The sequence below is a fragment of the Hemitrygon akajei genome, chromosome 3, assembly GCF_048418815.1.
Source record: "Hemitrygon akajei chromosome 3, sHemAka1.3, whole genome shotgun sequence".
NCBI classification, from domain to species: Eukaryota; Metazoa; Chordata; class Chondrichthyes; order Myliobatiformes; family Dasyatidae; genus Hemitrygon; species Hemitrygon akajei.
This window is the reverse complement of record NC_133126.1, coordinates 171,336,154-171,363,054: the sequence shown is the minus strand read 5'-3', so window position 1 is coordinate 171,363,054 and position 26,901 is coordinate 171,336,154. Positions and strand designations below refer to the sequence as shown.

The 26,901-nt window shown below is 39.8% G+C and overlaps 1 protein-coding gene across 3 annotated transcripts in view; it reads left to right on the top strand.

The window, feature by feature from the left end:
• Window positions 1-26,901, top strand: part of tnk2b (tyrosine kinase, non-receptor, 2b) — a 237,453-nt gene that overhangs the window by 67,301 nt on the left and 143,251 nt on the right. Inside the window, exon 1 of one of the 3 annotated variants that reach the window (XM_073041319.1) lies at window positions 21,855-22,144. The exons of 1 other annotated variant lie outside the window; for it this stretch is intronic. In XM_073041319.1, the coding sequence (XP_072897420.1) occupies window positions 22,097-22,144 (48 nt within the window). In that variant the 5' untranslated portion in view covers window positions 21,855-22,096. Of the gene's footprint in view, window positions 1-21,854; window positions 22,145-26,901 lie in introns of those variants that run through there. One more of the 3 variants, XM_073041322.1, reaches the window with a different exon arrangement.

The window sequence follows — 26,901 nt, the reverse complement described above, 5'->3', positions numbered from 1 at the left end:
TTCTGAATAATGACCTATTGGAAAGGTTTCTACTTTACAGATTAGTCTGCTTTCATCTCCATCCCTGGCAATGCAATACAGGCACTTTCTACTCTGTGGTTTTAAGAAGGGTGGGAGGCAATAGACAGGAAATTATAGGCCAGTTAGCCTGACTTCCGTAGTTGGGAATATGTTAGACTCCATTATTAAGGATGTTTCAGGGTACTAGGAGGAACATGATAAAATAGGCCAAAGTTGGCATGGTTTCATAGAAACATAGAAAACCTAATGGGAAATCTTGCTTGTCAAATTTGTTGGAATTATTTGAGAAAATAACAGGCAGAGTAGACAAAGTAGAGTCAGTGGATGTTGTTTACTTGGATTTTCAGAAGGCCTTTGACAAGGTGCCACACATGCATATCATGTCTGCACCAGGTGCACCAAGCTGCATCTCCTCAGAGAATGTGTTAAGTGGGGTTGTAGCTCAATGACCTTCAGCGCTTACAGGAAATTGAGGTGATAGACAAGAGCTGCATGGCGGTTGTCAGCACTAAGTTTCAGGAGGCAGGTAGTTGGGTGACTGTCAGGAGAAGGAAAAGAAATGGGCAGCCAGCGCAGAGTACCCTTGTGGTCCTTCCCCTCAATATTAAGACCATAAGATATAGGAGCAGAAGTAGGCCAATCGGCCCATTGAGTCTGTTCTGCCATTCAATCATGGGCTGATCCAATTCTTCCAGTCATCCCCACTTCTCTGCCTTCTCCCCATACCCTTTGATGCCCTGGCTAATCAAGAACCTATCTATCTCTGCTTTAAATGCACCCAATGACTTGGCCTCCGCAGCTGCTCGTGGCAGCAAATTCCACAGATTTACTGCCCTCTGATAAAGTAATTTCTCCTCATCTCTGTTCTAAATGGATGTCTGTCAATCTTGAACTCAGCTCCTCTTGTCCTAGACTCCCCCACCATGGGAAATAACTTCAGCATATCTAATTTGTTCAGGTCTTTGAACATTTGGAATGTTTCTATGAGATCCCCTCCTCATTCTCCTGAACTCCAGGGAATATAGCCCAAGAGCTGCTAGACATTCCTCATATGGTAACGGTTTCATTCCTGGAATTATTCTTGTGAATCTTCACTCTCCAGTATATCCTTTTTTAAAATAAGGAGCCCAAAACTGCCCAAAACACTCCAAGTGTGGTCTCATGTGTGTCTTATAGAGCTTCAACATTACTTCCCTGCTCTTATGTTCTATACCTCTAGAAATAAATGCCAACCTTGCATTCGTCTTTCTCACTACCGACTTAACCTGGAAGTTAATCTTTAGGGTATCCTGTACAAGGACTCCCAAGTTCCTTTGCCTCTCTGCATTTTGGATTTTCTCTCCATCTAAATATGTCTGCCTATTTATTTCTTCCACCGGTGCATGATCATACACTTTCCAACATTGTATTTCATTTGCCACTTCTTTGCCCATTCCCCTAAACTGTCTAAGTCTCTCTGCAGGCTCTTGTTTCCTAAATACTATCCATCCTCCACCTATCTCTGTATCATCAGCAAACTTAGCCACAAATGCATTAATCCCATAGTCCAAATCATTGACGTACATCATAAAAAGCAGTCGTCTCAACTCCGACCCCTGTGGAACTCCACTGGTAACCGGCAGCCAGCCAGAATAGGATCCCTTTATTCCCACTGTCTGTTTTCTGCTGATCAGCCAATGCTCCACCCATGCTGATAACTTCTCTGTAATTCCATGGGCTCTTGTCTTGCTACGCAGCCTCCTGTGTGGCACTTTGTCAAAGGCCTTCTGAAAATCCAAGTACACCACATACGCTACATCTTCTTTGTCAACCCTGCTTGTAATTTCCTCAAAAAATTGCAGTAGGTTAGTCAGGCAGGATTTTCCTTTCAGGAAACCATGCTGTCTTTGGCCTATCTTGTCACGTGCCTACAGGTATGCCGTAATCTCATCCCTAACAATCGATTCTAACAACTTCCCAACCACTGATGTCAGGCTAACAGGTCTATAGTTTCTTTTCTACTGCCTCCCACCCTTCTTAAGTAGCGGAATAACATTTCCAATTTTCCAGTTATCCGGTACAATGCCAGAATCTATCGATTCTTGAAAGATCATTGTTATTGCTTCTGCAGACTCTTCAGTTACTTCCTTCGGTACCTGAGGGTGCAATCCATCAGGTCCAGGAAGTTTATCCACCCTCAGACCTTTCAGCTTCCTGAGCACCTTCTCAGTTGTAATTTTCACTACATGTATTTCACTTCCCTGACATTCCTTGAACTGCAGTAGTTATGGGGATTCCGTAGATGAAAGAGCAGACAGGATATTCTGTGGACATGAGAGAGATACCTGGATGGTATGTTGCCAGGGTGTGGGTCCTCTTGGATCGAGTCCATGGCATTCTAAAGGGGAATGGTGAGCTGCCAGAAGTCTTGGTACGTATTGGCACTAATGACAAAAGTAGGAAAAGGGAGGCCATCCTGAAGAGAGAATTCAGGGAGTTGGGTAGAAAGCTGAAAAGTAGGGCCTACTTGGGAGTAATCTCTGGATTGCTGTCTGTGCCACGTTCCAGTGAGGGTAAGAATTGGATAATTTGGCAGATGAATGTGTAGCTGAGGAACTGGTGTAGGGAGCAGAGTTCTGGGGAAGGTATGACCTGTACAAAGAGAGAGGTTGCACTTGAACCTGAAGCAGACCAATATCTTTATGGGCAGGTTTGATGGGAGTTGTTGGGGAGTGTTTCAATTAATTTTGCAGGGGGATGGGCACCAGAGTGTTGGGGCTGAGGATGGGGCAATTGGTACACAAGTAGATGCAGTGTGCAACAAGACTGTTAGAAAGGACAGACATATGATAGGGTAAAATTGCAGTCAGTGGAATGAGTTGCAGTGCAACATGGGGACAAAATTGAAAAAGGTGCTGAACACAGGACTGAAGGTCTTGTATTTAAATGCACATAGTATATGGAATAAGGTAGATGATATTGTAGTGCAACTAGAGATTGGTATGACGCTGTAGGCATCACTGAGTCATGGCTGAAAGAAGATCATAGTTGGAAGCTTAACATCCAGGGATGAGGATGATAGTTTTTACTTAGCACCTTTCATACATTAAGATGCAGGCTCAACATTGCTATACACAGATTGTAAAAATAAATCTATATAGTCATAAAATATGAGACTAAATTAAAAATCACAAATAGATAAAACTCAATTTCAACAAGTTTGACAACTGAACATCAGGAGGATACACATTGTATTGAAGGGACACAACAGAGGCTCTGCTGATTTAAAAAAAACTGAAATGAAATCCTGAGAAAGGTGACATAGGATCAGAAAATGTAGAATCCTTGTTGGTATAGTTAAGAAACTGCAAGGGTAAAAAGGCCCTGATGGGAATTATACACAGAGCTCCAAACAGTAGCCAGGACATGGGATACAAGTTACAATGTGAGATAGAGAATGCATGTCAAAGGGGCAATGCTACAATACTCACAGGGGATTTCAATATGAAAATTGATTCAGAAAATCAAGTTGGTGCTGGATTCTGAAAGAGAATTTGTAGAATGGCAACTGGATAGCTTTTTAGAGCAGCTTATGATTGAGCCCACTAGGGGAAAGGCTAGTCAGGGTTGGGTATTGTGTAATGAGCCAGATCTGATTAGGGAACTTGAGGAAAACGAACCTGTAGGAGATGGTGATCATAATGTGATAGACTTCACCCTGCAATTTGAGAGGGAGAAGCTCAAGTCAGATGTATCATTTTTAGAGTGGAGTAAAGAGAATTACAGAGGAATGAGAAAAGAGTTGGCCAAAGTTGATTGTATAACAACAGAACAGCAATGGCTGGAGTTTCTGATAGAAATTTGGAAGGCACAGGATGTGTACATCCCACAGAAGAAGCATTCTAAAAGCAGGATCACACAACCGTAGCTAACCAGGAAAGTCAAAAACAGCATAAAAGTAAAGTGAAGGCATATAAATGAACAAAAATTAGTGCGGAGTTAGAGGATCAGAAAGCTTTGGAAAATCAATAGAAGGCAATTAAAAATGCCATAAGGAGGGAAAATATGAAGGTAAGCTATAAGATGCTGTAAGGTTTCACTGCTAATGTAATGGCTTCTCTGTAATGTTCCACTGCTAAGGTAATGGTTTCTCTGTAGCAGCAATGTTTGGGTTATGACTAGAGATAAAAGGGCACGTTTGCCAATGGTATGTTCTTTCATATTGTTCTTTCTTGTGTGTCTGGGAGCCAGGAATTCGCAGTCTTTTGCTTGGGAGAGATGAGGAGAGAAGATGTGAATGGAGAGAGTTGGTAGACCGCCGGACGGATTGACTAGTGGTGTTCTACAGGTTGTTGTTGGGAACACTTATTACATTATGTCAATGATTTGGTTGATGGAGTTGATGGCTTTGTGGCCAAGTTTGCAGATGATATGAAGATGGGTGGGTGGGGTGGCTGGTAGTTTTGAGGAAGCGGGGAGCCTGTAGAAGGACGTGGACGTATTAGGAGAATGGGTGAAGAAATGACAGATAGAGTACATTGTTGGGAAGTTTATGGTCATGCACTTCGCGGGAAGGAACAAAAGCATAGACTGTTTTCTAAAGAGGCAGGAAATACAAAAATCTGAGATGCAAAGGGACTTGGGGATCCTTATGCAAGATTGCCTAAAGGTTAACTTGCAGGTTGGATCAGTGGTGAGGAAGGCAAATGCAATGTTAGCATTTATTTTGAGAGGACTTGAATATAAAAGCAAGGATGTAATGTTGAGGCTCTTGTATTTGACCTCCCAAAGTGCAATACTTCACACAAATTAAACTCAATCTGCCATTTCTCCACCCTTATCTGCAACTGTTCTAAATCTTTTGACAATTGTCTTCATTAACAACAAGGTTTAAAACTTTTACATTGTCAGTAAACTTACTGATCAGCTCAACAACACACCTACAAGTTTGTCCAAGACATTTATATCACAAACAATAAAGATTTCTAGCACTAGTTTTTGGTGTTTTATATTTTGTGTTTTTTCGCTCATTTTATTTTGCCTTTTACGCAATTTTTTTGTGCGTGGGGGTTTGATGTTTTTCTTTGGGTGTATATACTGCATTCATACTTTGAAAATAACCGTACTTTTAACTTTGAATGTTTTAATCTCTGTGAACATTACTGGTCACAGACTTACCAGTGAGATTACATCCCACCATCCTGTCTTCTCAGCCTGCCAACTAAGGCTCTTTTGGTGAAAATCTTGGCAAAGATCAGTTGGAAACTGATGAAGATAGAACACTGTCAATTTTCCATTTTTTTTGTGACACACAATACATGTGTTTTTAATGATACCTACCAATTGCAACACTTGAGAAAGTGTTGAACACAATAATGCCCCTTTTGTGCGATCAAAAATGAAGAGCCTGCTCCTCCTGCTGGAGACTTTGCTTACTGGAGCAGCAAGTTTAGTTGGTTTCATTTTCAGATGGTCAGTTCCTTCCTACTCAGTAGTCGTATTAATTCCACGGAAAAAATTAGGTGTAAAGTAAACAGGTCATACTAATCACTTGATATCAAGTATTAGTTGGAATGTAATTGTCTATATAAGTGTGATAATAAAATGGGATGAATTGTTACATTCTGATGTAAATTTCACTAGTACAAGAAAGGTTGTAGTATTTGTGATTCCATTGTAATTCATCCTCCAGGATTTTGCAGATCTTTGGCAACCCCGCAAATGAAGTGGAAATTGAAAAGGCCATGAGATCATAAGACATAGGAGCAGAATTAGGCCATTTGGCCCATCAAGTCTGCCATTTCATCTTGGCTGATCCATTATTCCTCTCAGCTCCCGTATCAGTCTCTTCTCCCGTATTGCTTCATGCCCTGACCAGTCAAGAATCTGTTAACCTCTGCCTTAAATATTTATAAAGACTTTGCATCTGCAGCTGCTTGTGGCAGTGAATTTCCCCACTTTCTGGCTAAAGGCATCCTTATACCACAGCTAGATATATGTGGAGGGTTGGCAACAAGTACACAGAGAGTGCCTCATGTTTCAATGCACCTGCTCTCATTGGTCCTTCAGTAACCTACCTGAAATCTTTAAGAAATGCGACTAAATACATTATTGATGACACTTCTGTGGTAAATTGTGGTAAACTATCACTGCAAACAATGAAGAGGCGAGTGAAGATGAAGCTGACACAATGGTTGAGAAGTGCAGGTGTGCTGTAAGGTCAGAATGTGGCATGTTCGAGGACAAGTGGTTCGAGTTGTAATGAGAAAATCAGAAAGGAGTCGGACCAGAGGAGTTTCGGAGTCTGTCTACCTAAACCAAGAACGAGGTTGGATCGATCTAAGCATTGAGTCGATTGGGAAGGGTTGAGTATGGCCATGGGCTGGGCAGCTGGGTTAAGGCCCAGAGCACATCGCTGTGACGGGGCAGAATCCTACTGCGGGAAATAATCCGTTGTTTGGACAATATAAATGCCGGCCCAGATAGCCTGAAAAGGTAGGGTGTAGGGACCAGAGGCGAGGGTTGGGCGGATGCTGCTTGCTCCTCCTCAATGTTTGTTCCTCTCTACGTGGCGCAGAGGCTGTGAGACTGCTCCAGCTTTGTTTTCATGAGCTTCACGGGGATCTACCCTGCTGTGTGAAGAACTGAGACTGAGTTGATGGGCTTAGACCATAAGATTTAGGAGCAGAAGTAGGCCATTTGGCCCATCAAATCTGCTCCGCCATTCAGTCATGGGCTTCATCCAGTCATCCCCACTCCCCTGCTTTCACCCCATACCCTTTGATGCCCTGGCTAATCAAGAGCCTATCTATCTCTGCCTTAAATACACCCAATGACTTGGCCTCTACAGCCACTCATGGCAACAAATTCCACAGATTTACCACCCTCTGATTTAAGTAATATCTCTGCATCTCAGTTCTAAAAGGACGTCCTTCAATCCTGAAGTCGTGCCCTCTTGTCCTAGAATCCCCTACCATGGGAAGTAACTTTGCTATATCTAATCTGTTCATCCCTATCAATTGATTCCAACAACTTCCCAACCACTGATGTCAAGCTAACAAGTCTATAGTTTCCTTTCTGGCTGCTCTGTCTCCAGGTTTATGGATTCACTTTTATTTTGAATTCTGTTGCTTGCTTTTATTGTTTGCACGATTTGTGTATTTTTTTATTATTCCCTCTGAGCATTGGGTGTTGGTCTTTTTTTAAATTGGATTCTTTCATGTTTTGTGTTTTGTGGCTGCCTGTAAGCAGATGAATCTGAAGGTTGTATAATTTATACATACTTCGATAATAAATGTACTTCGAACTTTTGAACTTTAATCTGGATCATTTGGCATGCTGATAGCCATAAAGGAGTTCCTGTCCTTATCACAACATCTAATCCTTTTTAAGTAACAGCAAGATGGAAAGAAATTTGCAATAGCAAAATTACCAGGAAATGTACAGCTATTGCATGAGAACAAGACAACAATATTTAACTAAGCACAAAGGGAATATTTCTTAAGGTAATTATGGGATGCTAATCTTCATTTAAGAAGCTTACTTGAGCAAGCCAGATCTCGAGCTTCTCGGTGCACTCAGTTTATGTAGGAATTCAGAGGTGATTAAAAACTCTTATTATCCACTTATCTTTTAACTCTCATTATTCTTATCCAAATAATTTCAGAGGCTTCAATGAGGTGTGTAAATGATTCTTTGCTCTGTCTTCATAGCAGACATTTTATTTAGAACAGCAACCATCTTGGTTGTCTCTTCTCCCACTTAAACTGATTGACTCATTATGTTGTGGATGGTTTCTACAGCAGTAAACCAAATGAATAGTTAGAAAGGTAATAAGAGGTAGACATTAAAAAATTATTTTGGTATCAAAATGAGCAACAGATCCTGGATTAATGTACGTTAGGTAGTGAAAGACTGCACTTTCAAGGTATGGAGTAGACTTTTGTGGATATAGTCGCTGTTTGTATCTTCTGCTTAACCGAAGGGGTAAGAAGAGAGAGAGACTGTGGTGGGAGGGATATTTGTTTATGTTGGCTGTTTTCCTGAGGCAGCGGGAAGTGTAGATGAAGACAATGGATGGACTGGGCTGTTCACAACTTGCTCCATTTCTTGCAGCTTTGGGACAGAGTAGTCACCATACCAAACCATGATGCATCTGGATAGAATAGTCTATGGTCTATGCATTAAAAATTGGTGGCAGTAATTGGGGAAATGCAAAACTCCCTTAGCTTTCTGAGTAAGTTGAAGCAAAAGGAGTTGGGAAACTAAACCAAAAATACAACAATAATTAGTTACAAATATCATAATGGTTTTCTTGAGGTTAAATGTTACATTAAAAATAATAGGAAAAATATCAGCAAACTACTTAATAAAATGGGATGGAGGGGGTTTAGCGGCACCCCACCACCTGGATAGTCTGCAACCTGGTGGCATAATCATTGAATTCTCTAACTTCTAGTTATTGCTTCTCTTCTAACCATATTTTCTTTCCTTTCTGGATCCACTTGCCCCCATCACCATATCTCTTTCTCTCCCTACCTCTGCATCTGCCCATCACACTGGTTTCCCCTCCTACTTTTTCCATGCTCCACCTTCTATCAGATTCTATCTTCAGTCTTTTGTCACCTCTGCATGACACCTCCCAGCTCTGATGCCATTCCCACATTCCCACTCTCTTTCTTCCCCTGACCCCCTCCCACCCACCTGGATCCACCTATCACATGCCAGGTCTTGCTCCATCCATTCCCTGCAGCTTTTATATCCTGGCTACTTCCCTTCTATCTTTCAGTCTCGATCCAAAACGTTGACTGCTTTTTTCCCCTCCATAGATTCTGCCTGCTCTACTGAGTTCCTCCTGTGTCTTGTGTGTTTCTTAATAAAAAGCATGCTATTCAAGAATTTTTTGCTAAATGTTCTGTTGTAATGCATCCAGTAATAATTACCGTAGATTCCGGACTACAGAGCGCACCTGATTAAAAGCCGCTGGCTCTAATTTTAGAAAGAAAATCAATTTTTTACTTGTACAGGCCGCTCCGGATTTTCGGCCGCAGGTGTCCCACGTTGTAATATGAGATATTTACACAGAAAGATATTACACGTGAGGATTTTTTAACTTTTAATTAAATCCATATGGTAACATAAACAAATACATATTGCAAATGCTTTTTTTCGAACCGTGCCTGTAACGCGGCTACTTTTAAATATACGTTGCGTATACTTTTTTACTGAACAACATTCCAATATCTCCTAACGACTGGTAAAAAATATATATACTGCAGCCTACCAGGAAAAGTTATTGATCGCCTTTAACTTAAAAGCAGCGTTCGCTCAGATCCAATGCCGCTCGCGTAATGCGCTCCTCCCCTCCTTCCCGTTTATCGCAAACGGCATTTTTCCCACAAGACGCGGCGAAACCGGGTGTGATGTCATAGCATCCCGCGATGTAGTACAGAAAACAAATATAGTTAAAACACTTCTAACTTTAACTAGAAAATGAATTACTAAGCGAAAATATTATAAACTAAATAACTGCCATAAAGGCAGCACAATGCTTTTCTTCGAGTGTTTTCCATGTTGATGAGGGTGAGTACAAATGACTGATTTACAATAATTTAATTGTGAAAGTGCGCTTGATTTATCGTACAATTTCATTGGACCTCTGTGAACTACTCATCAATTTTATTGGTCTACTGTTACGAGGCAAAATGTTTTTGGCGGCATGAAAAAAATCATGCATTAGCCGCACCGTATTAAAGGCCGCAGAGTTCAAAGCTGTTCAAAATGTGGGAAAAAAGTAGCGGCTTATAATCCGACATCTACGGTAGTCATACCTGCCGGATAGAAAGGCAAATTGCTGCAACACACACAAAATGCTGGAGGAACTCAGCAGGCCAGTCAGCATCTATGGAAAAAAAGTACAGTTGACATTTTGGGCCGAAACCCTTTGGCAGGACAAAGTAAATTGCTGAAAGCCAACTAACTAGAGGTGCTGGAAATCTAAAAGAAAACCTAAAAAAAAAGTAGTATAATCACTCAGGAGATCAGGCAGCATCAGTAGAAAGAGAAACTGAGCCAACCTTTCAGGCTGAAATATTTTCTATTATCTGAGGTCATTTTTGGTTTTCTGGAGTTCATTCACTGAAATTATTCTTAATTCATCACAAGAACCCTTTCTGACAGCGTTCTTGGTTCAGCAGTCCTCATTGCTTTATGAATGAACTTTCCTGTCAATCAGTTGCTGATGATTACTTCAGCTCTATCTTTAAATCTTCAAATAATATGTCACCCTACAGCAACAGCAACTTGTGGTGGCTGGCACTTACGCTTTTTAAGTGCTAGGTTCTGACTGTTTCAATAAGAAAAAACTTAGCTGTTTTCTTCTTAAATTCACCACTATTAATTTATCATTTGCCATTAAGTAGAAGTTTAATTAATCCACTTAGATTTAACATTTGATTATTAGAGCAAGTAACCACTTGATATTTAAAGAATGTCTCTCCTATTCTGAAAGTATCCTCTATAAGACAAAAGTCAAGAGAACAATGTCATCTGGTAGAGGGCAAATGCAACGAAGTTCAATATTGAGGATAAGGATTATTTGTTAAATGGGGAAAAATTGTATCCAATGTTGTCTTTGTCCTGATATCCACTTAAACATACTGGATGAGTGGCTATCAGGACAATGTGACTCTGGTGGGACTGAAGTATGGGGGAAAAAAATTAGTTTTACTACATGATGAATTCTTACATGTTCCTGATGTTACAAGGGATGAGCCAGGCCTCATTGAGACCATCTACCATAAATGCTGCCCGGGCAGGGCGAAAAGCATTATCAAGGATGCATCTCACCCTAACTATGGTCTTTTTACTCTCTTCTTATCTGGTAGGTGCTACAGGAGCCTCTGCTCCTGCACCAGCAGGCACAAGAAGAGCTTCTTCCCTGTGGCTGTGACCCTGCTGAACCTCACATCACAGTGCTAAGCAGTATTGCACCCATATTGTACTGTCTCAGTACTTTTATATTTGTGTGCTGTAGCACTTTTTATTTGCAGTTATTTTGTAAATAACACTATTCTTTGCATTTCTGGTTAGATGCTAACTGCATTTCATTTGGCTTTGTATCTGTACTCGGCATAATGACAATGAAGTTGAACCTAATCTAATCTAATTGCACCATGTTTTAATCATTCGGAGAAACTCAACAAGACCAACCACAGACTAGGCAACTGGGTAGAAGAGTACGTGTGCTTTGACTGCAGTGGTCATCCTGAGCTTCCAGTTACAAGTTATTTCAACTCCCCTTTCCACACTGACTTGTTTGTCTTCATTCCCGCTCTTCTCCAAATCCCGAATGAGGCTGAGCATTATTATTCAGGCTCAGGTCTTACTCTCCTCTTTATACTGGCCCACTCCGCTTGCCAATCTCGGTCCTGTTGCAGAGTTTCAACTCAAAACATCAGTAATTCCTCCCCAGCCTTTCCAGATACTCCTTGACTCATTGACTTCTTCCAGCAGATTGCTTGTTGCTACACGTTCCGGCATCTATAATCTCTTGTGTTTCCAGCACCACATATTCTACCTGAGTAGTCTACAACTGAGTGGCATGAACACTGAAGTTTTCAACTTCACATCCTTTGCTTCCTGTGATTCCTCTCTCTCTCTTTCCAATCCATGCCTGGTCCTCCTTTCCATTATTCTCTTTTTCACACTACCCCTCCAAACCCATCACATCATCCATTTTTGTCTCCCTCCCTTCCTGTTTCCATCCACCTGCTACCTACACATTTCACCCACCATTATCCCTTCTCCATCCGGTTCCATCCGGCATCTGATTCTCTTAAATGGTTCCATTATCGCCTTCCTTGTTCATTGTTTTCCAGCAGTGTGTTTTCACCCTGTAGTCTTTGCTCCATCACCTCCCCTCTACCACATGCTTACATATGCCCTTTCATTATTTTGTCTGTTTCCACCAGCACCCATCTTCCTCTGTCCCTTAGATCCGCTTCTTCCCATCTTCCACATGACTCCTGCCCATCATCCTTCATCACTTGGTCCATTCATCGCTCTCTCTATATCACTTCCCACTGTCTTCTTTGTTCAGATTATTTTCCCTCTCCGCTCTTATTCCTCATGCAGCATCTCAACCTGAATCATCAACTTTTCCTCTCTTCACCCCCACTCAGATGCTGCTCAACCCACCTAGTTCCTCCAGTATTTTGCTTTAGGCTCCAGATTCCACCAGACATCTCTTGGGTCTCTGTTACATTTCTTGTTTCTCTTGATATTTTAAATTTACTGACACTTACTTATCCTTAATATTTCCAAATCACACTTTTATTCGGAAATTCCCAACCTTTTTTTATGCCATGGACCAATACCATTAAGCAAGGGTTCTGTGAACCCCTGATGCAGAGGAACAGATGTTTTGACTGTAACGTTGCCTACTGAAATTTTAGTTTGATAAAGGGGGTGAATCAGATTGTACATCTCGCAACTTGGCAATGGGAGAAATAACACTTCACATTTTTTAAAATAATAAAGGAAATTATAGTGTTGAAGTTGTGCTATTGCTTTATCATATAGAATAGGTATAATATTTGAAATTAACTGTCATAATTGATATAATATGAGGACATGGAGTTGGGATGTGTAACCTGATACACCAAAGAAATTCTATTAGTTTAGAATTTAGGATTAAAGAATAAGTGAAATTAAGGGCAAATTACTTGGTCAAGAGGTTTGTTCTCCAGTCACAAGTTGAAGGTTATTTCAGACAGTTTCCACCTCCACATTGCAAACTGATTTTACTTTGACATCATCCTGACACATTTGGTTTTAAAGAGGAAAAGTAAGGAAAATGACCTAAGAACTAAGTCAGTGTTGTTCTTGAGGAGGAGAACTGATGAAATCACTTCTGTGCATTTTTATTGGACATTTTGCTGATGTGGTTTAGGGTGTTGGCCTATATTGACATTAGACATCTATGAGTTAATTGTGTATGTGAGAGAAGGACAAGAACCTTCATTTTCTCTGTTTTAAAGTCAGATATGTTTTAAAGGAAGAATGGGAATATGTAACTGGGATGCCTAACCTGATACACCAAATAAATCCTATTAATTTAGAATTTAGCATTAAATGGTAAGTGAAATTAAGAGCAGGTTCAGGGGTCCAGCCACAAGTTGAATATTGTCCAATGGTGGCTTGATTTTACCATGAACTGGAAAAGAAAAGCAGCGAGGAACATGAGTAGACAGGTATGTAAATATTCTTAGGTAGTTGGAAAATGCAGACATATCCAGTCATGTACTGATGTGCAATTTCATGATAGTGCTTATAAAATACTGGAAGTGGTACAGGATCTTATGAAATGCAGTACTCAAAACTATTTCTGAACCTGGCATTAGAGTTTCATAGTAAACTTGGAGATTGGATAAAAAATGGAGTAGAAGGTAGAAGAAAGTGAGTGCTCATTAGAGCAGATATGATGGAAAAATGTGAGTATTATTCAATAAGACTTTCCACTTTCTCATTTTGGAATCATTATAGTTTCTGCATTGTTTAAATGTAAACATATGATGATGAAGTTTGCATATAGTACCATGTTGCAGCAGTTGACTTAACAAAGTCAATTCATAAATTAAAATTGGCTCATAAGTAGACTTATTAAGAATGGTTGTAATTGTACAGGCAAGTATGCTGGAAATACAAACAATAAAGAATATTAAAGTGATTGAAGTTATAGAGTAATAGAAAGCGAGAGAGAGTGAGAGGTTGAAAATAGGACCTTTATTCCAGTCCACAGAGCTCTCACAACTAAGCCAATAGAACAGTTAATGAATTTAACGCATCTGTCAGTTGGTACAAACCAACATAATCTATTGTTGTGAAATGGATCATTCAACCAGGCATACTCTTGCTGATATTTAAAAGATTTTTTGAGTAGAAAAGATCTAAACTACAGGTTTCCCCCCGCAATCTGAAGGTAGAGTGTTCCTATGAAACTGTTTGTAATCCGAAATGTCATAAAGTGAAGAAGCAATTACCATTAATTTATATGGGAAAAATTTTTGAGTGTTCCCAGACCCAAAAAAATAACCTACCAGATCAAAGCAAATAACACATAAAACCTAAAATAACACTAACATATAGTAAAAGCAGGAATGATATAATAAATTTACACCCTATATAAAGTAGAAATATTGTAGGTACGGTGTAGTTTCACTTATTGAACTTGGGAAGGCAACGAGCCAAAATCGATCTGGAGAAAAAAATCGGCACGAAGAAGCATGCGCAAACAACTGCCTGCACAAGGCTTCATGGTCATTGTAGTCTTTCTCGGGGTAAACACACATATAAAGTGGGTGTCTTTTTTTCGTAATAGCGAAAATCCTCTTTGGTTAGCGAAAACAGGTACTAATGTAAGTCTTTTGTAACAGCGAGTTGTCGTAAATCGAACATTTGAAAAGCGGGGGCCACCTGTACTTAATCTTTCCTGAAACTGTAATGTCTCAGTTCAAGTGTCATTCTTGTAAGTTTTTCTGTACCTTCTGTTGCACTTTTGAGCGCTTTAAGATATGAAGATAAGAACTGTACAAAAAAGGATATTGTGCTTTCCTGGCATATATGATGACGAAACTCTTCTCTGGCTTCCAGCCACTTATAGGCATCAATTATAACCAATGTTTCGATGACAAGCTCTGCCATCTTCTTCAGGGATGATGCCTGGACATGACTAGTCCAGTGGTATTTATGTCCCCCATAGTGGTCCCTTATGATTGGTTAGTCCTCATCCAATCAGGTTTCCGGTATCCCACCTTGTTTACAATTGAATTCCAGTTTTTATTTAGAATGAGACCTTTGTCTTTGTTGAAATTCATTTTCTCTTGTTTTATTTCAATGGCTTCCTTTACCAGGTGGTCCCAAAAGCCATTGGCACAACACAGTAGTTTTGTTATGTTGAATTCAATCCTAAGGCCATTGCAAATGTAGTGTTCTGCTACCACCAATTTCTCCAGGTAATCTAAATGGAAACACCTCCTGTGCTCCTTAATGCAGGTTTCCACTGTGCCAATATACACAGAGGAGGTGTGGAGGAGGATGAAAGGGTAGTGTCATGCGTCATCTTTAGCAGCTGCGTAACAGAGGACTCTCTGCTCTACGGGCTGTTCCCAGGGACACATAGAGACAAACATCCAGTGTTGCTGGCAGATCATCAATTCGGTGAAAGGTGCTCTTTGGTCGGCCCGAGGCTTGAAGGTCTTCCAGCACATCGAGATGTCCAGGGCTGAATGCTGCCGACTAGCATATTCTCAGCTGCAGGAGTACGTGCTGAGGGATGCACTGAAACTTAGTGCAGCCACTGCAAGGACCCGATGGGGGAAGGACCACGGTTTAGGGTTTTTCTCCCATGGGAGTGGAAGGGGTTGGGTGGCAGGGAGTATACCCCACAGCAATGTTTATACAATATGAACCAGTAGAGCGCTACGTGAGTGGCTGAAATTGTTGAACTGTACAGAATGTAATAGTAATGTCTGTAAAGTTGTCATAGTTATTGAATGGTTTATTATAAATAATTTATTGTGAATAAAGTATATTTTGTTAATAAAATAATATGCTGCTCTGCATTCACAGGGAATTGTGTAAACGCCAGCCAACCTGAGTGGCAGGTCATCTTTAACCCACATAAGCTGCAACTTGAGCTTCTTTATGGGTTTAAGGATGGTATTAATCCAGTATTTCTTCAGGATCCTAGTGATCCTTCCAGAAACCGTGGAAATAAGGGAAGCTAGGCAGTGGCGACGGGTTGTTAGGTCTCCTGGTTTTTCTGTTAGCCTCTTAAGGGCCCATTTGATTTCCTTCACCTTGTAGCAATTCTGTAGGAATGAGGTGTGTAATCGTATTATTTCCTTGGGGAGACTCTCCGGGTCTGAAGTAGTTTAACACCATCATTATAGACCACCTAACATTCCATGGGATTTAGAGGAGCAAATTTCTAACAAATCACAGACTTACAAGAAACATAAGGTTGTTATAGTAGGTGATTTTAACTTTCCACATATTGACTGGGCCTCCCATACTGTAAAAGGACTTGATAGGATAGAGTTTGTTAAATATGTTCAGGAAGGTCTCTTTTATCAGTACATGGAAATCCCAATGATAGAATGTGCGATACCTGATCTGCTATTAGGGAATGAGACAGGGCAGGTGACAGATGTTTGTGTAGGGGAACACTTTGCATCTAGTGATCATAATGCCAATAGTTTCAAAGTAAATATGGAAGAAGATAGGTCTCCTCAGGTTGTGATTCTAAATTGGAGGAAGTTCAATGTTGATGGTATCAGAAAGTGCCTTGGGACAGGCTGTTTTCTGGCAAAGGTGTGCTTGGTAATTGAGAGGCTTTCAGAAGCTTGTACTCTCAGAAGAAAGCATATCAGAATAAATGGTAAAGACAGTAGGTTTATGGAACCTTGGTTTTCAAACGATATTGAAACTTCAGTAACTGCCCCAATCAATCACATGATAATGAGATGATAAATAGTGACATCATCCCGTAAAATCTAGATCCCAGTTTTGGTCATTTCACTGAATTTCCCATATTATTGTAAAAGAGCAGCTTATAAAATACCGCTTGAGTATTTGAGATTTCTATTCTTAAAATTGTGAAAGACACTTGGATGATGTAATGAAGATATTTTATTTCATATTCTAAATTGTGTAAAATTTTGTTTCTATATCAAGGAACTAATTTGGTTGTTAATCCTGAAAATTTTCATGTCGCAAGTCATAAGAACATACTTGAATTGTTCCTCTGCTGAATAAGAACAAACTAAGTTGCTGGCCTCAGTACCAGAGTTATGGACGTTAACATCCAAATATGTAGTGCAATTGTAGGCTTAGTCATCTCAGTGATTTTGTTATCTGCCTTGATATCTCTGTTACAAATTCTTAATTTCTTTTGATCTCAATTGCACACTGTCAATATCAGGAAGTCTGAAAACATTATTCTTTATTTAGTACTTTTCAAGGAAGTTCTTGCTGGTTCACTTTTCAGTTGTATTTCTGTGTTTAGTGTAAAATAATCAGTTTTCCATATATGGTACCAGAAAAATAACATTTTCCTTAATGTCAATAAGACAAAGGAGATGGTTATCGACTTCAAGAGAACTTGCACCACTCATGCTCCCCTTTACAGCAATGGCACAGCATGGAAACTGTAAGCTGGTTCAAACTCTTGGGAATGCATATAACCTCTCATAGTCTGAGAACACATCCTACATGGTCAAGGAAGTTCACCAACACCTCTACTTTCTGAGGAGACAGAGGAGAGCTAGATCACACATTCATACTCGCGTCATTCTGCAGATGCACTGTGGAGAGCATTCTCATAAGCTGAATCACTACTTGGTACTGAAACTACACTGGCGGATGGGAAGGCTCTACAACAGGTAGTTAATATTGCCCAACACATCACTGGCACCAGCCTACCTGGCATCAAGGACATGCATACAGAAAATTGCCAGAAAACGGCCAGTAACATCATGAAGGATCCCACTCACCCCCATCATGGAGGAGGCTACATGACATCAACTCCAGGACCGCCATTCTCAAAAGCAGTTACATTCCCCAAGCAGTAAGGGTGATCAACACCTGAACCCACTAACTCCATCACTACTTTATACTTCCTGTCAGTCATGTTATGTACAGCATAGCTTCACTTTATGTACATTCAGTCAATCGATGTATATATAATAAGCTATTTTAAGTACATATATTTATTGTTTTTTAGATTATTATCATCGGTTTCTTTATCTTGTGCTTTCTTTTCTGTGCTGCATCAGATCTGAAGTAACAATTATTTTGTTCTCCTTACAATTGTGTCCAGAAAATGATATTAAACAATCTTGAGTCTCTTGAATATAGTCTGGAGACCTGTCTCTCTTTGTACATTTCTTGTTGAGGTAACACTTGGGTCAATCTTATGGTTATTGTCGCTGTTCCAGATAGATACGGGGAACCCAGAATGTATGAGATCTGAGATATGTCTGATCCATGTGGTTCGTTACCAGATTAAGCTGAATTGAAGTAGGCATGTAGCCCTGACAGGGTAATAAAAGATGAAACCATCATCACATTTAAAAAAGCTATTGGATGTGTAGTTGTAGAGGTATGGCTTGCATTCAACAAATCTAGTGCTAGAAGGTAGGATTAGATGTAGTACAGATGCAATGGGCCTTCTATGTTGTAATTTTTCAATGAAATATAAACTACTGCAATTGGAGAAAATAGGAAATAAAAAATGTAAAATACTGGGTTAGCACAACAGGTTAGAAAGGGAAAACAAGTTGCTATTTTAGCTCAGTGACCTTAATCAGAACTGGAAAAACAGCTTGGTAGAAAGTTGTAAGGTGGAGAGAAATTGATGGGCAATGGAAAGAGCAATAGAATTGAATAGTCTAGAGAGGCAAATGGCACATGGTGGTGCAAGACAAATAGCTCTGGTAGTGGGACAGTAAATAAAAGATAGGCCTAAAGAAACTATCAATGGGGATAGCACTATATTTCATTAAATTTAGGTGATTGAACTCAGTGTTGAGACTATTGATTGTGCATTGCCCAAAGGCAAAATCCTGTTTCTTGCTTTGAAGGTTCAGTTTAGAAGGATAGATTGTGGAAATGAAACAGTATTATTGACAGATAACTGGCAGTTCATTCCTTGCAGAATGGTCATCCAATCTTTAATGAGTGGCAGAGTATACTAAGTTGTAAGTTTTGGATTCTGGTTACAGGAAGTTGCAGTAGGAAGAGAAAAGGTAATTGACGAGCATCAGAATGCCAGAATGAGGAAGATGTGTTTGTTGCTTGGTCTGAACTAAAGGTGCCAAAAATGGTGAAGGATAATCTACTCACAACAAGAGAAAACCTGCAGATGCAGGAAATCTGAGCAACACACACAAAATGCTGGAGGAACTCAGCATCTATGGGGATAAAAAGGATAATCTACTGACAGGAAGCTGGTGGGATATTAAGCATATTTTAGTTTATGTTTATTATTAAAGAATAAAGATATTTTGTCAATTAAAATTTTCGTGACTGAAAATAACATCATTTAGAAAAGATATCGGGCGATTGTGTTGATTACAGATCAATCTGCTGGGGTCATATATTGTGTCCGGTGATTCCAAGGCAGCCTCTTCTACAATGGTGAGACGCATCGTAAATTAGGGGACTCTTCGTCAAGTACCTCCATTCCATCCGCCACAAGTGGAATTTCTCGGTGGCCAAACATTTTAATTTCCATTCCCATTCAGACATGTTGGTCCACGGCCATCTCTTGTGCCAAGATGAGGCACCCAGAGGGTGGAGGAGCAACACTTTATATTCCATCTAGGCAGCCTTCCTTCAACCTGATGGTATTAATATTAATTTCTCTTTCCAGTTTAAAAAATCATTCCTCTGCCCCCCTCCCCCCCACATTCCTCTATTCTCCACTCTGTCCTTTTACCTCATCACCTACTTATCACTTCCCCTGGGTCCCCTTCTCCTTTTTCTTCTATGGTCTTCTCCTCTCTATTGGATTCCTCCTTCTCTAGTCCCTTGAATTTTCACACCCACCCACATGGTTTCAACCAACACCTTCCAGTTAGCCTCCTTCCCCTCCCCCACCATCTTTTGATTCTGGCATCTTCCCCCTTCCTTCTCAGTCCCGAAGAAGGATCTTAGCCCAAAATGTCTGATGTTTATTCAGTTCCATAGATGCTACCTGGCCTGCAGGGTTCCTCCAGCATTTTGTGTGTGCTGCTTTTTAAAAAATCTTTTCTTTTGAGGAGCACTTTATGAAAGATAGTATAGCAAAGTATTCAGACTATTTGGAATTGAAGATATTGATGCTTACCTCAGTGGAATAAATAATTTGCTCCTTTTGCATTGTGATTTATTGCTTTCTGGACATGTATAAAAACTGAAGATTTAAAGCATTGCAATACTGTTGACATTCAAGGCTTTGAGGGCAAGTTGCTTAGAGCATTCCTTATTGATTCTTACTCATTTTGATCATCAGCAGCATAAATATTCTGAGAATAACCATAGCATTTCAATTTCTGGCTCTGCATGCACAAGACGACGCTTATTGTCAGAAACTGTCCATATCCATGAAATCATCTATTAGGTATTTTGTAAATACAATAGATTTCTGACTTGCTGTAGTAAGAAGAAAAAAAAATGGAGATGTTATGTTCATTACATTTCTTTTTTGTGAAACCCTGGCCATTTTCTTAAAATTTTATGCATGCTGTCTCCATAACTTCAGTGACAGAAAGGTTTTTCTTTGCTCTGAACATTATGGATGACTGAGTTTTTTAAAGGAAGCCTCTTGACACCAACCTATATTTAATTTTGTAAACAATGCCCTGCAGCTGGCACTAACCTAAATATAGATTTGCAATGCACACAAATAAGCCATCAATGTACGTTAACCACTAGTGCAGTGCATCATCAGCTATATGTATTGTTTAAAAATATTTGTCTGCGGAATTCACAACACTGTTTCTGCATGATCAGTCAGAATATTTGCCTTACTCTATTTGTAATAGTTCTCTCACTATGATTTACATTATTTTTTTTATTGAGTCTGACATTTTCACTGCTGTTTTTGAAGACTGTGTTCCTTGTTAATCTTCAGAAATTGACTGCAGATGCATTTCACTGCTGATTGCCTACAGGAACTCTGTATTTCTTTTAGCGTATAACCCAGGATTAAACTTTGGTCAAAGCCACTTGAAGCCCTTTCTACGGCACAGCTGTTTGAGTTGAAGTATAAGGAGAAAGGCAAACTCGATTGTAGATTTACATTTGGTTTAGATTGCAGAAGGATTGTTCCTGAACTGGACTATTTATTTCTGATGATGTATATGATGTTTTGCTCTGGTTCTGACTAGCTGAATGAAAACAAAAGCTGCTAATTAGGCTGAATACATAACGTTATACTCACCCAAAGCCTGTTCTGCCATAGAGTTGGATTGTTAAATGAGTAAATCATTTGGATCTGCCATTATTTATTAGATTATTACTTTCACTGTGTGTATCATAACCAAGTAAAATGTACAAATGAGTTGCTTGGAGAATGATAAGGAAATTACAGACAGATTCTATTTTATTTCAAGGAAACAATAGCAATTTTTTGTCTGTTCACACCTTTTACAGGTTTAGAACTGTAAACCATCAGATTTTAGCTGCTGACTTCATAGTATTGAAGCTAAACAGGGCATCACTTTGGTATTCAAAAGTATCTGCTGTTTTAAGTGGCTATTTTAGTTCTACTGACTCCAAGTAACACGCTTTCTCCTCTTGATTCAATTGAAGCTATTAAAACAAGTCTTGTTACTGTGTGTAATGAAATACCCTCTTTCCCCTTTCTCTCTTTCCCTCACTACAATACACTGCCTTCAGCTCCATACCACTCTCCCTTTTCCATGCCAATTTCCCTGTGAGCTAGGCAGTACTCAGCACGAAGCGGTACTGCTGTATGTGTTCATCTGTGTCCTATCTATGGATTTATACTCATACAGCTGTTTGGCAAAGGACCGAGTCGGTCATAGAACTGTGTGCTAGCTGGGGAGATGAACAGTGGAAGAGAATTTGACAGTGAGAAGCAAATTACAGGAAAAGAGAAACTGATCAATTTGAGCTATGGCAAATTTGGAGATAGTGAGCGTTTACCTTGTGTTAGACAGCAACAAAAAGATGGATAAATGGAGAAAGTGATCATGTGTCTTTAATGCAGCATCTCTAAACCAGTAAAGCAGAAGCTGAATGGTTTAAAAGCAGCTGATGCAGCTTGAGAGGTTGTACGTGTGGGACAGAGGGTTCCACACATACAATGTGTATTTGCATTTTTATGTCGTGTCGCTGTGTCTGTAATCTGTGCAAAACACTGGAGACTTGCAAATTGCAGCACTGAAGAGGGGAAGAAAGAAGTGGAGGAGAGTGAGAATGTGAGCAACATATTTTTAACGCAAGGCCCTTGAAAACAGCTAAATTCCTTCTGTGAGAGTGTATCTTGCATATTCAATTGTGGAGATCTGAAATTAATCACCCAGACATGAGCGACCAGTCAGAATACCAGCGGCTGTCGAGCGAGGAAGAGGAGGTATAGCTGAGTATTCTAAATATATTTCATGTCGTTGCAAACAATACATATCATGCAGAACCCTGTTTCAATGTGGCAATTATGCTTCACACTGATTGCCTTTTATTGCTTAAGGATGTGTCCCAGCTCATTGGGATAAGATGCTCCAGTTTCATAAATGGTTCAAAATCTGTTTTGCATATACTTTTCCTGGACTGAAGCATGTTTGCACTGGAAAACAATTGGATTGTGGTTTATCTTTCAGAGACTATGATAATCAGTATCTTTTGGTTTCTTGGTTTTATAAGTGGTGTTTAGCAGAATTGTAAACAGTTTTGTTTTGGTGAATGTTTTGTGATGATAACACTATCCTTCCATTCCAGAGAGATTGGGCACTTGAGTTTTGACTTTTTTTTGTATTTTCAATGCAGTATTGCATTTGAAAAGGTTACTGAATTCTGCAGCTGTCTGCAAAAGAAAAACTGACAGATTACAAATCAGTTTGTATTGAGGACTATATCTTAAGATTGAGAAATAAGTCATGGTGTTTTTCATTCTCATTTCTAAAGTACTGTTCAGTGTTGATGAATATTTTTTGATTAACTTTGATTAATTTCAATTTTTCTGCAAAGAATATGCCTGTTCAATGCCTGTAATATTTCTATTAGGGTATTTATTTCCATTGTAAATAAGTAGAATGTTAAAGGGGGTCGTAAGCTGTAAACATTTGGAAGATGCCTTATTTATTTGTGGTGCTACTGAGGGAGCAGTCACTAAACCAGTTACATTTATTCTCAGCAGTATCTAGCCCCTCTTTGTACTGATCCCTCCGCAATCCTTTGATCTCTCTTTTTGTTCTCTCCCCCCCCCCCCCCCCCCACCATATCTCTGCTTTCAATTTTAATGATTCCTCCAGGGCAGCATTAAGCCTGTTGCCATAGAAATTGTCACTGCAAATCTAGTTTGAATTCAGATATTATTCCATTCAGTATTTGTGTTGAAAGTGTATAATCAAAACAATATCCATCTGCATTTCTGAATAAGTATTTTAAAATTAAAAATATTGCTTCAGAACAACATTTTCGTACTGATGTGGGGGGGGACACTCAGTAGGAAGAAATATATTTATTGTGAAGGTGTTAGCACCTAATGTAATAACCGTAACACCTGGGCTGTGATAGGTTGAACTGGAGCTAAAAATTGGTCAGGGATAGCAGAATGGCATGAACACAATCCTGGGACAAAGCAACAATGCAGTAGCTCATTGCTGATGCCAAATCATCCAAAATGGATCAGTTTCCTAAAAGCCCCGACACTAGTAAGTGTTGAGTGCAATAGATGTCTTGTTACAGCTGTGATGAGGCAATATTTGGAGTACTCTGTGCAGTTTGTTTCCCCCATTGCAGAAAAAATGTGGAGGCTTTGGAGAAAGTAGAGAAGAGGTTCGTGAGCTAGTTACCTTGACTGGAGTGGATTATATATTAGCATATGTTAGACAAAGCAGGATTGTATCCTCCGGAGCTTTGAAGCCTGAGGGAGAAACTTGATAGAAGTCTCTCAAATGTGTGACAGTTTTGATAGAGCGTTAATGAGAGCAAGGCAGTGGATGTTGTCTATATGGACTTCAGTAAGACCTTTGACTGGGCCCCGTATGGAAGTATAGTTTGGAATGTTTGATTGCAGGGGATCCAGAGAGAGCTTATTAGGTGGGTATATAATTGGCTTGATGATAGGAAGCAGAGGATGATAATGGAAGATTGATTTTTTTTGGACTGTAGGCCAGTGACTAGTGGTGTTCCCCAAAGGTCTGCGCTGGGCCAATTTTTGTTCATCATTTATATAAATGATTTAGATGAGAATGTGTAAGGCATAGTTAGTAAGTTTGCTGATGACACTAAACTAGGTGGTATTGTAGAGGGTGAAGAAGATTATCAAAATTACAGGAGTATCTTGATCAGCAAATGGATTTCAACCCAGATAAGTGGGAGATGTTTCATTTTTGGAAGTCAAAGAAGAGAAAATATTCTTGGATATGGAGAGGATGTTTCCTATGGTGGGAGAGACTAAGACCAGAGGACTCAGCCTCAGAATAGAGAGGCGTTCTTTTAGAACAGAAATGAGAAGCAATTTCTTTAGCCAAAGAATGGTGAATCTGTGGAATTCTTTGCCATAGGCACCTGTGGAGGCCAAGTTTTTATTTATATTTAAGGCAGAGGTTGATAGATTCTTGATTGGTCAGGGCATGAAGGGATATGGGGAGAATGCAGGAGATCGGGGCTGGGAGGAAAATTAGAACAACAATGTTGAAATGGTGGAGCAGACTTGATGAGCCAAATGGACTAACTCTTCTCCTATGTCTTGTGGTCAAACCAGGGTAGGATTTTCATAGTGACTGGTGGGGGTGCAGTAGAACAGAGGGATCTAGGAATACAAGCATATAGTTTCCTGAAAGTGGTGTCATAGGTAGACAAGGTCATGAAGATGATATTTGATACACTGGCCTTCATTAGTCAGGGTACAGAGTTTAGAAGTTAGAAGGTTATTTTGCAATTGTACAAGGCATTGGTGAGACTGCACATAGAATATTGTGTATAGTTTGGTTGCCTTGCTAAGGAAATTATACCATTGTGCTAGAAAGTGAGAAAAAATGATTTATGAGAATGTTGCCAGGACTTGAGAGCCTGAGTTATTGGGAGAGGCTAGGCAGGCAAGGACTTTATTCCAAAGAGTGTAGGAGACTTGGGGGTGAAGTTACAGATGTATGTAAAACCATGAAGAGCATGAATAGGGTGAATGCAAGACTGTCTTTTTCTAAGGGAACTAGGAGGCATGGGTTTATGGGAAGAAGGGGAAAAATATAAAAGAAACTTGAGGGGGCAGCTTCATACACAGGGTGCTGTGTCTATGAGTGGAATTGCAAGAGGAAGTGGTTGAGACAGGTACAATGAAACAGAATTTTTAGAAATATATCAGCCAAATACAGTCATATGGGACCAACTCAGATGTGCATCTTGTTCTGTACAGACAATTTGGTCTGAAGTGTGTGCTATGTTACTCTGTGACTCTATAAGCTGCTTCTGTTGCTGCACATTCCATTGCTCCACCTGCATGCTGTATATTTTCTTTAAAACCTGTGGTTGCCATTTATTTTCTTTAAGATCTGTGGCTGTCGGTAATGTTATTTAGTCTAATGAAGAAGGAATGCATTTGACATAGAAATAACAGAGTAGCATTTTATAATTTGACATTTTAATCCAAAGAGACATTTAAATTCAATGTATTCAAAGAAACTTTTTATAAAAAGTAAATGAAAATTAAAAAAAAGGCAGAAATCTGAAGTAAAAGCATAAAATGTTTGAATTGCTCAGTAGATTAGGTAGCATCTGTGTAAATAGAAACTATTAATGATTCTTGGACCAGTTTATTACCGGCCTTTGACCTTAAGGCATAGGAGCAGAATTAGGCCATTTGATCCATTAATTCTGCTCTGCTATTCCATCATGACAGATTAATTATCCCTCTCAACCTCTTTGTCTGGCTGTCTCCACATAACCTTTGACACCCCTACTAATCAGGAGCCTATCTACCTCTGCCTTAAAAATAGCCAATAATTTGGCCTCCACATCCCTGAGTAACAATGAGTTCCACAGATTTCACCACCCTTTGGCTAAAGAAATTCCTGCTCATCTCTGTTCTAAAGGGATGTCCTTCTGTTCTGAGGCTGTCCCCTCTGGTCCAAGACTCTTCTGCTATAGGAAACATCCTCTCCCCATCCACTCTATCTAGGCCAAGGGTTCCTAATCTTTTTTTAATGTCTTGGACCAATACCATTATGCAAGGGGTTTGTGGACCCCACATTGGGAACCCCCTGAACTCTTTGCCTTTCAATATTCAGTAGGTTTCATGGGGATCCCACCTCATTTTGCAGAAGGGTTTTGCCCTGAAACGTTGACTGTATTTTTTTCCATAGATGCTGCCTGGCCTGCTGAATTCCTCCAGCATTTTGTGTGTGTTACTCGGATTTCCAACATCTGCAGATTTTCTCTTGTTTGCGATTTGCCCACCTCATTCTTCTAAGCTGCAGTGAGTAAAGTCTAGAGCTATCATACGCTCCTCATACCTTTCATTCCCGGAATCATTTTTGTGAACCTCCTTGGGACCGTCTCCAATGCCAGCACATCTGTTCTTAGATAAGAGGTCCAAAACAGCTTGCAATATTCAAAATGCCTTATAAATCCTCAGTATTACATCCTTGCTCTTATATTCTGCTGCTTTCGAAAGGAAGGCAAACATTGCATTTGCCTTGTTTGCCACCGGCTCGAGCTGCAAGTTAACCTTTAAGGAATACTGCACAAGGACATCTTTACCTCTAATTTCTGAATTTTCTCCCCATTTAAATATAACTTATGCCTTTATTTTTACTACTTAAGTGCATGACCGTACACTTCCCTGCACTGTAATCCATCTGCCATTTTTTTTGCTCATTTTCCCAGTCTAAGCAAGTCTTTCTGCAGACTCCCTGCTTCCTCAACACAATCTGTCACTCCACCTATCTTTGTATCATCTGTAAACCTGGCCACAAAGCCACCAATTCCGTCATAAGATTATTAACATTACATGAAAAGGAGCTGTCACAACATTGACCCCTGCAGAACACCACTAGTCATTGGCAGCCAATCACAAAAGGACTTTTTTATTTCTATTCTGCGCCTCCTGCCAGAAGCCAAATCGTCTGTCCAAGCTAGTATCTTATCCGTGATACCATGAGCTGTTATCTT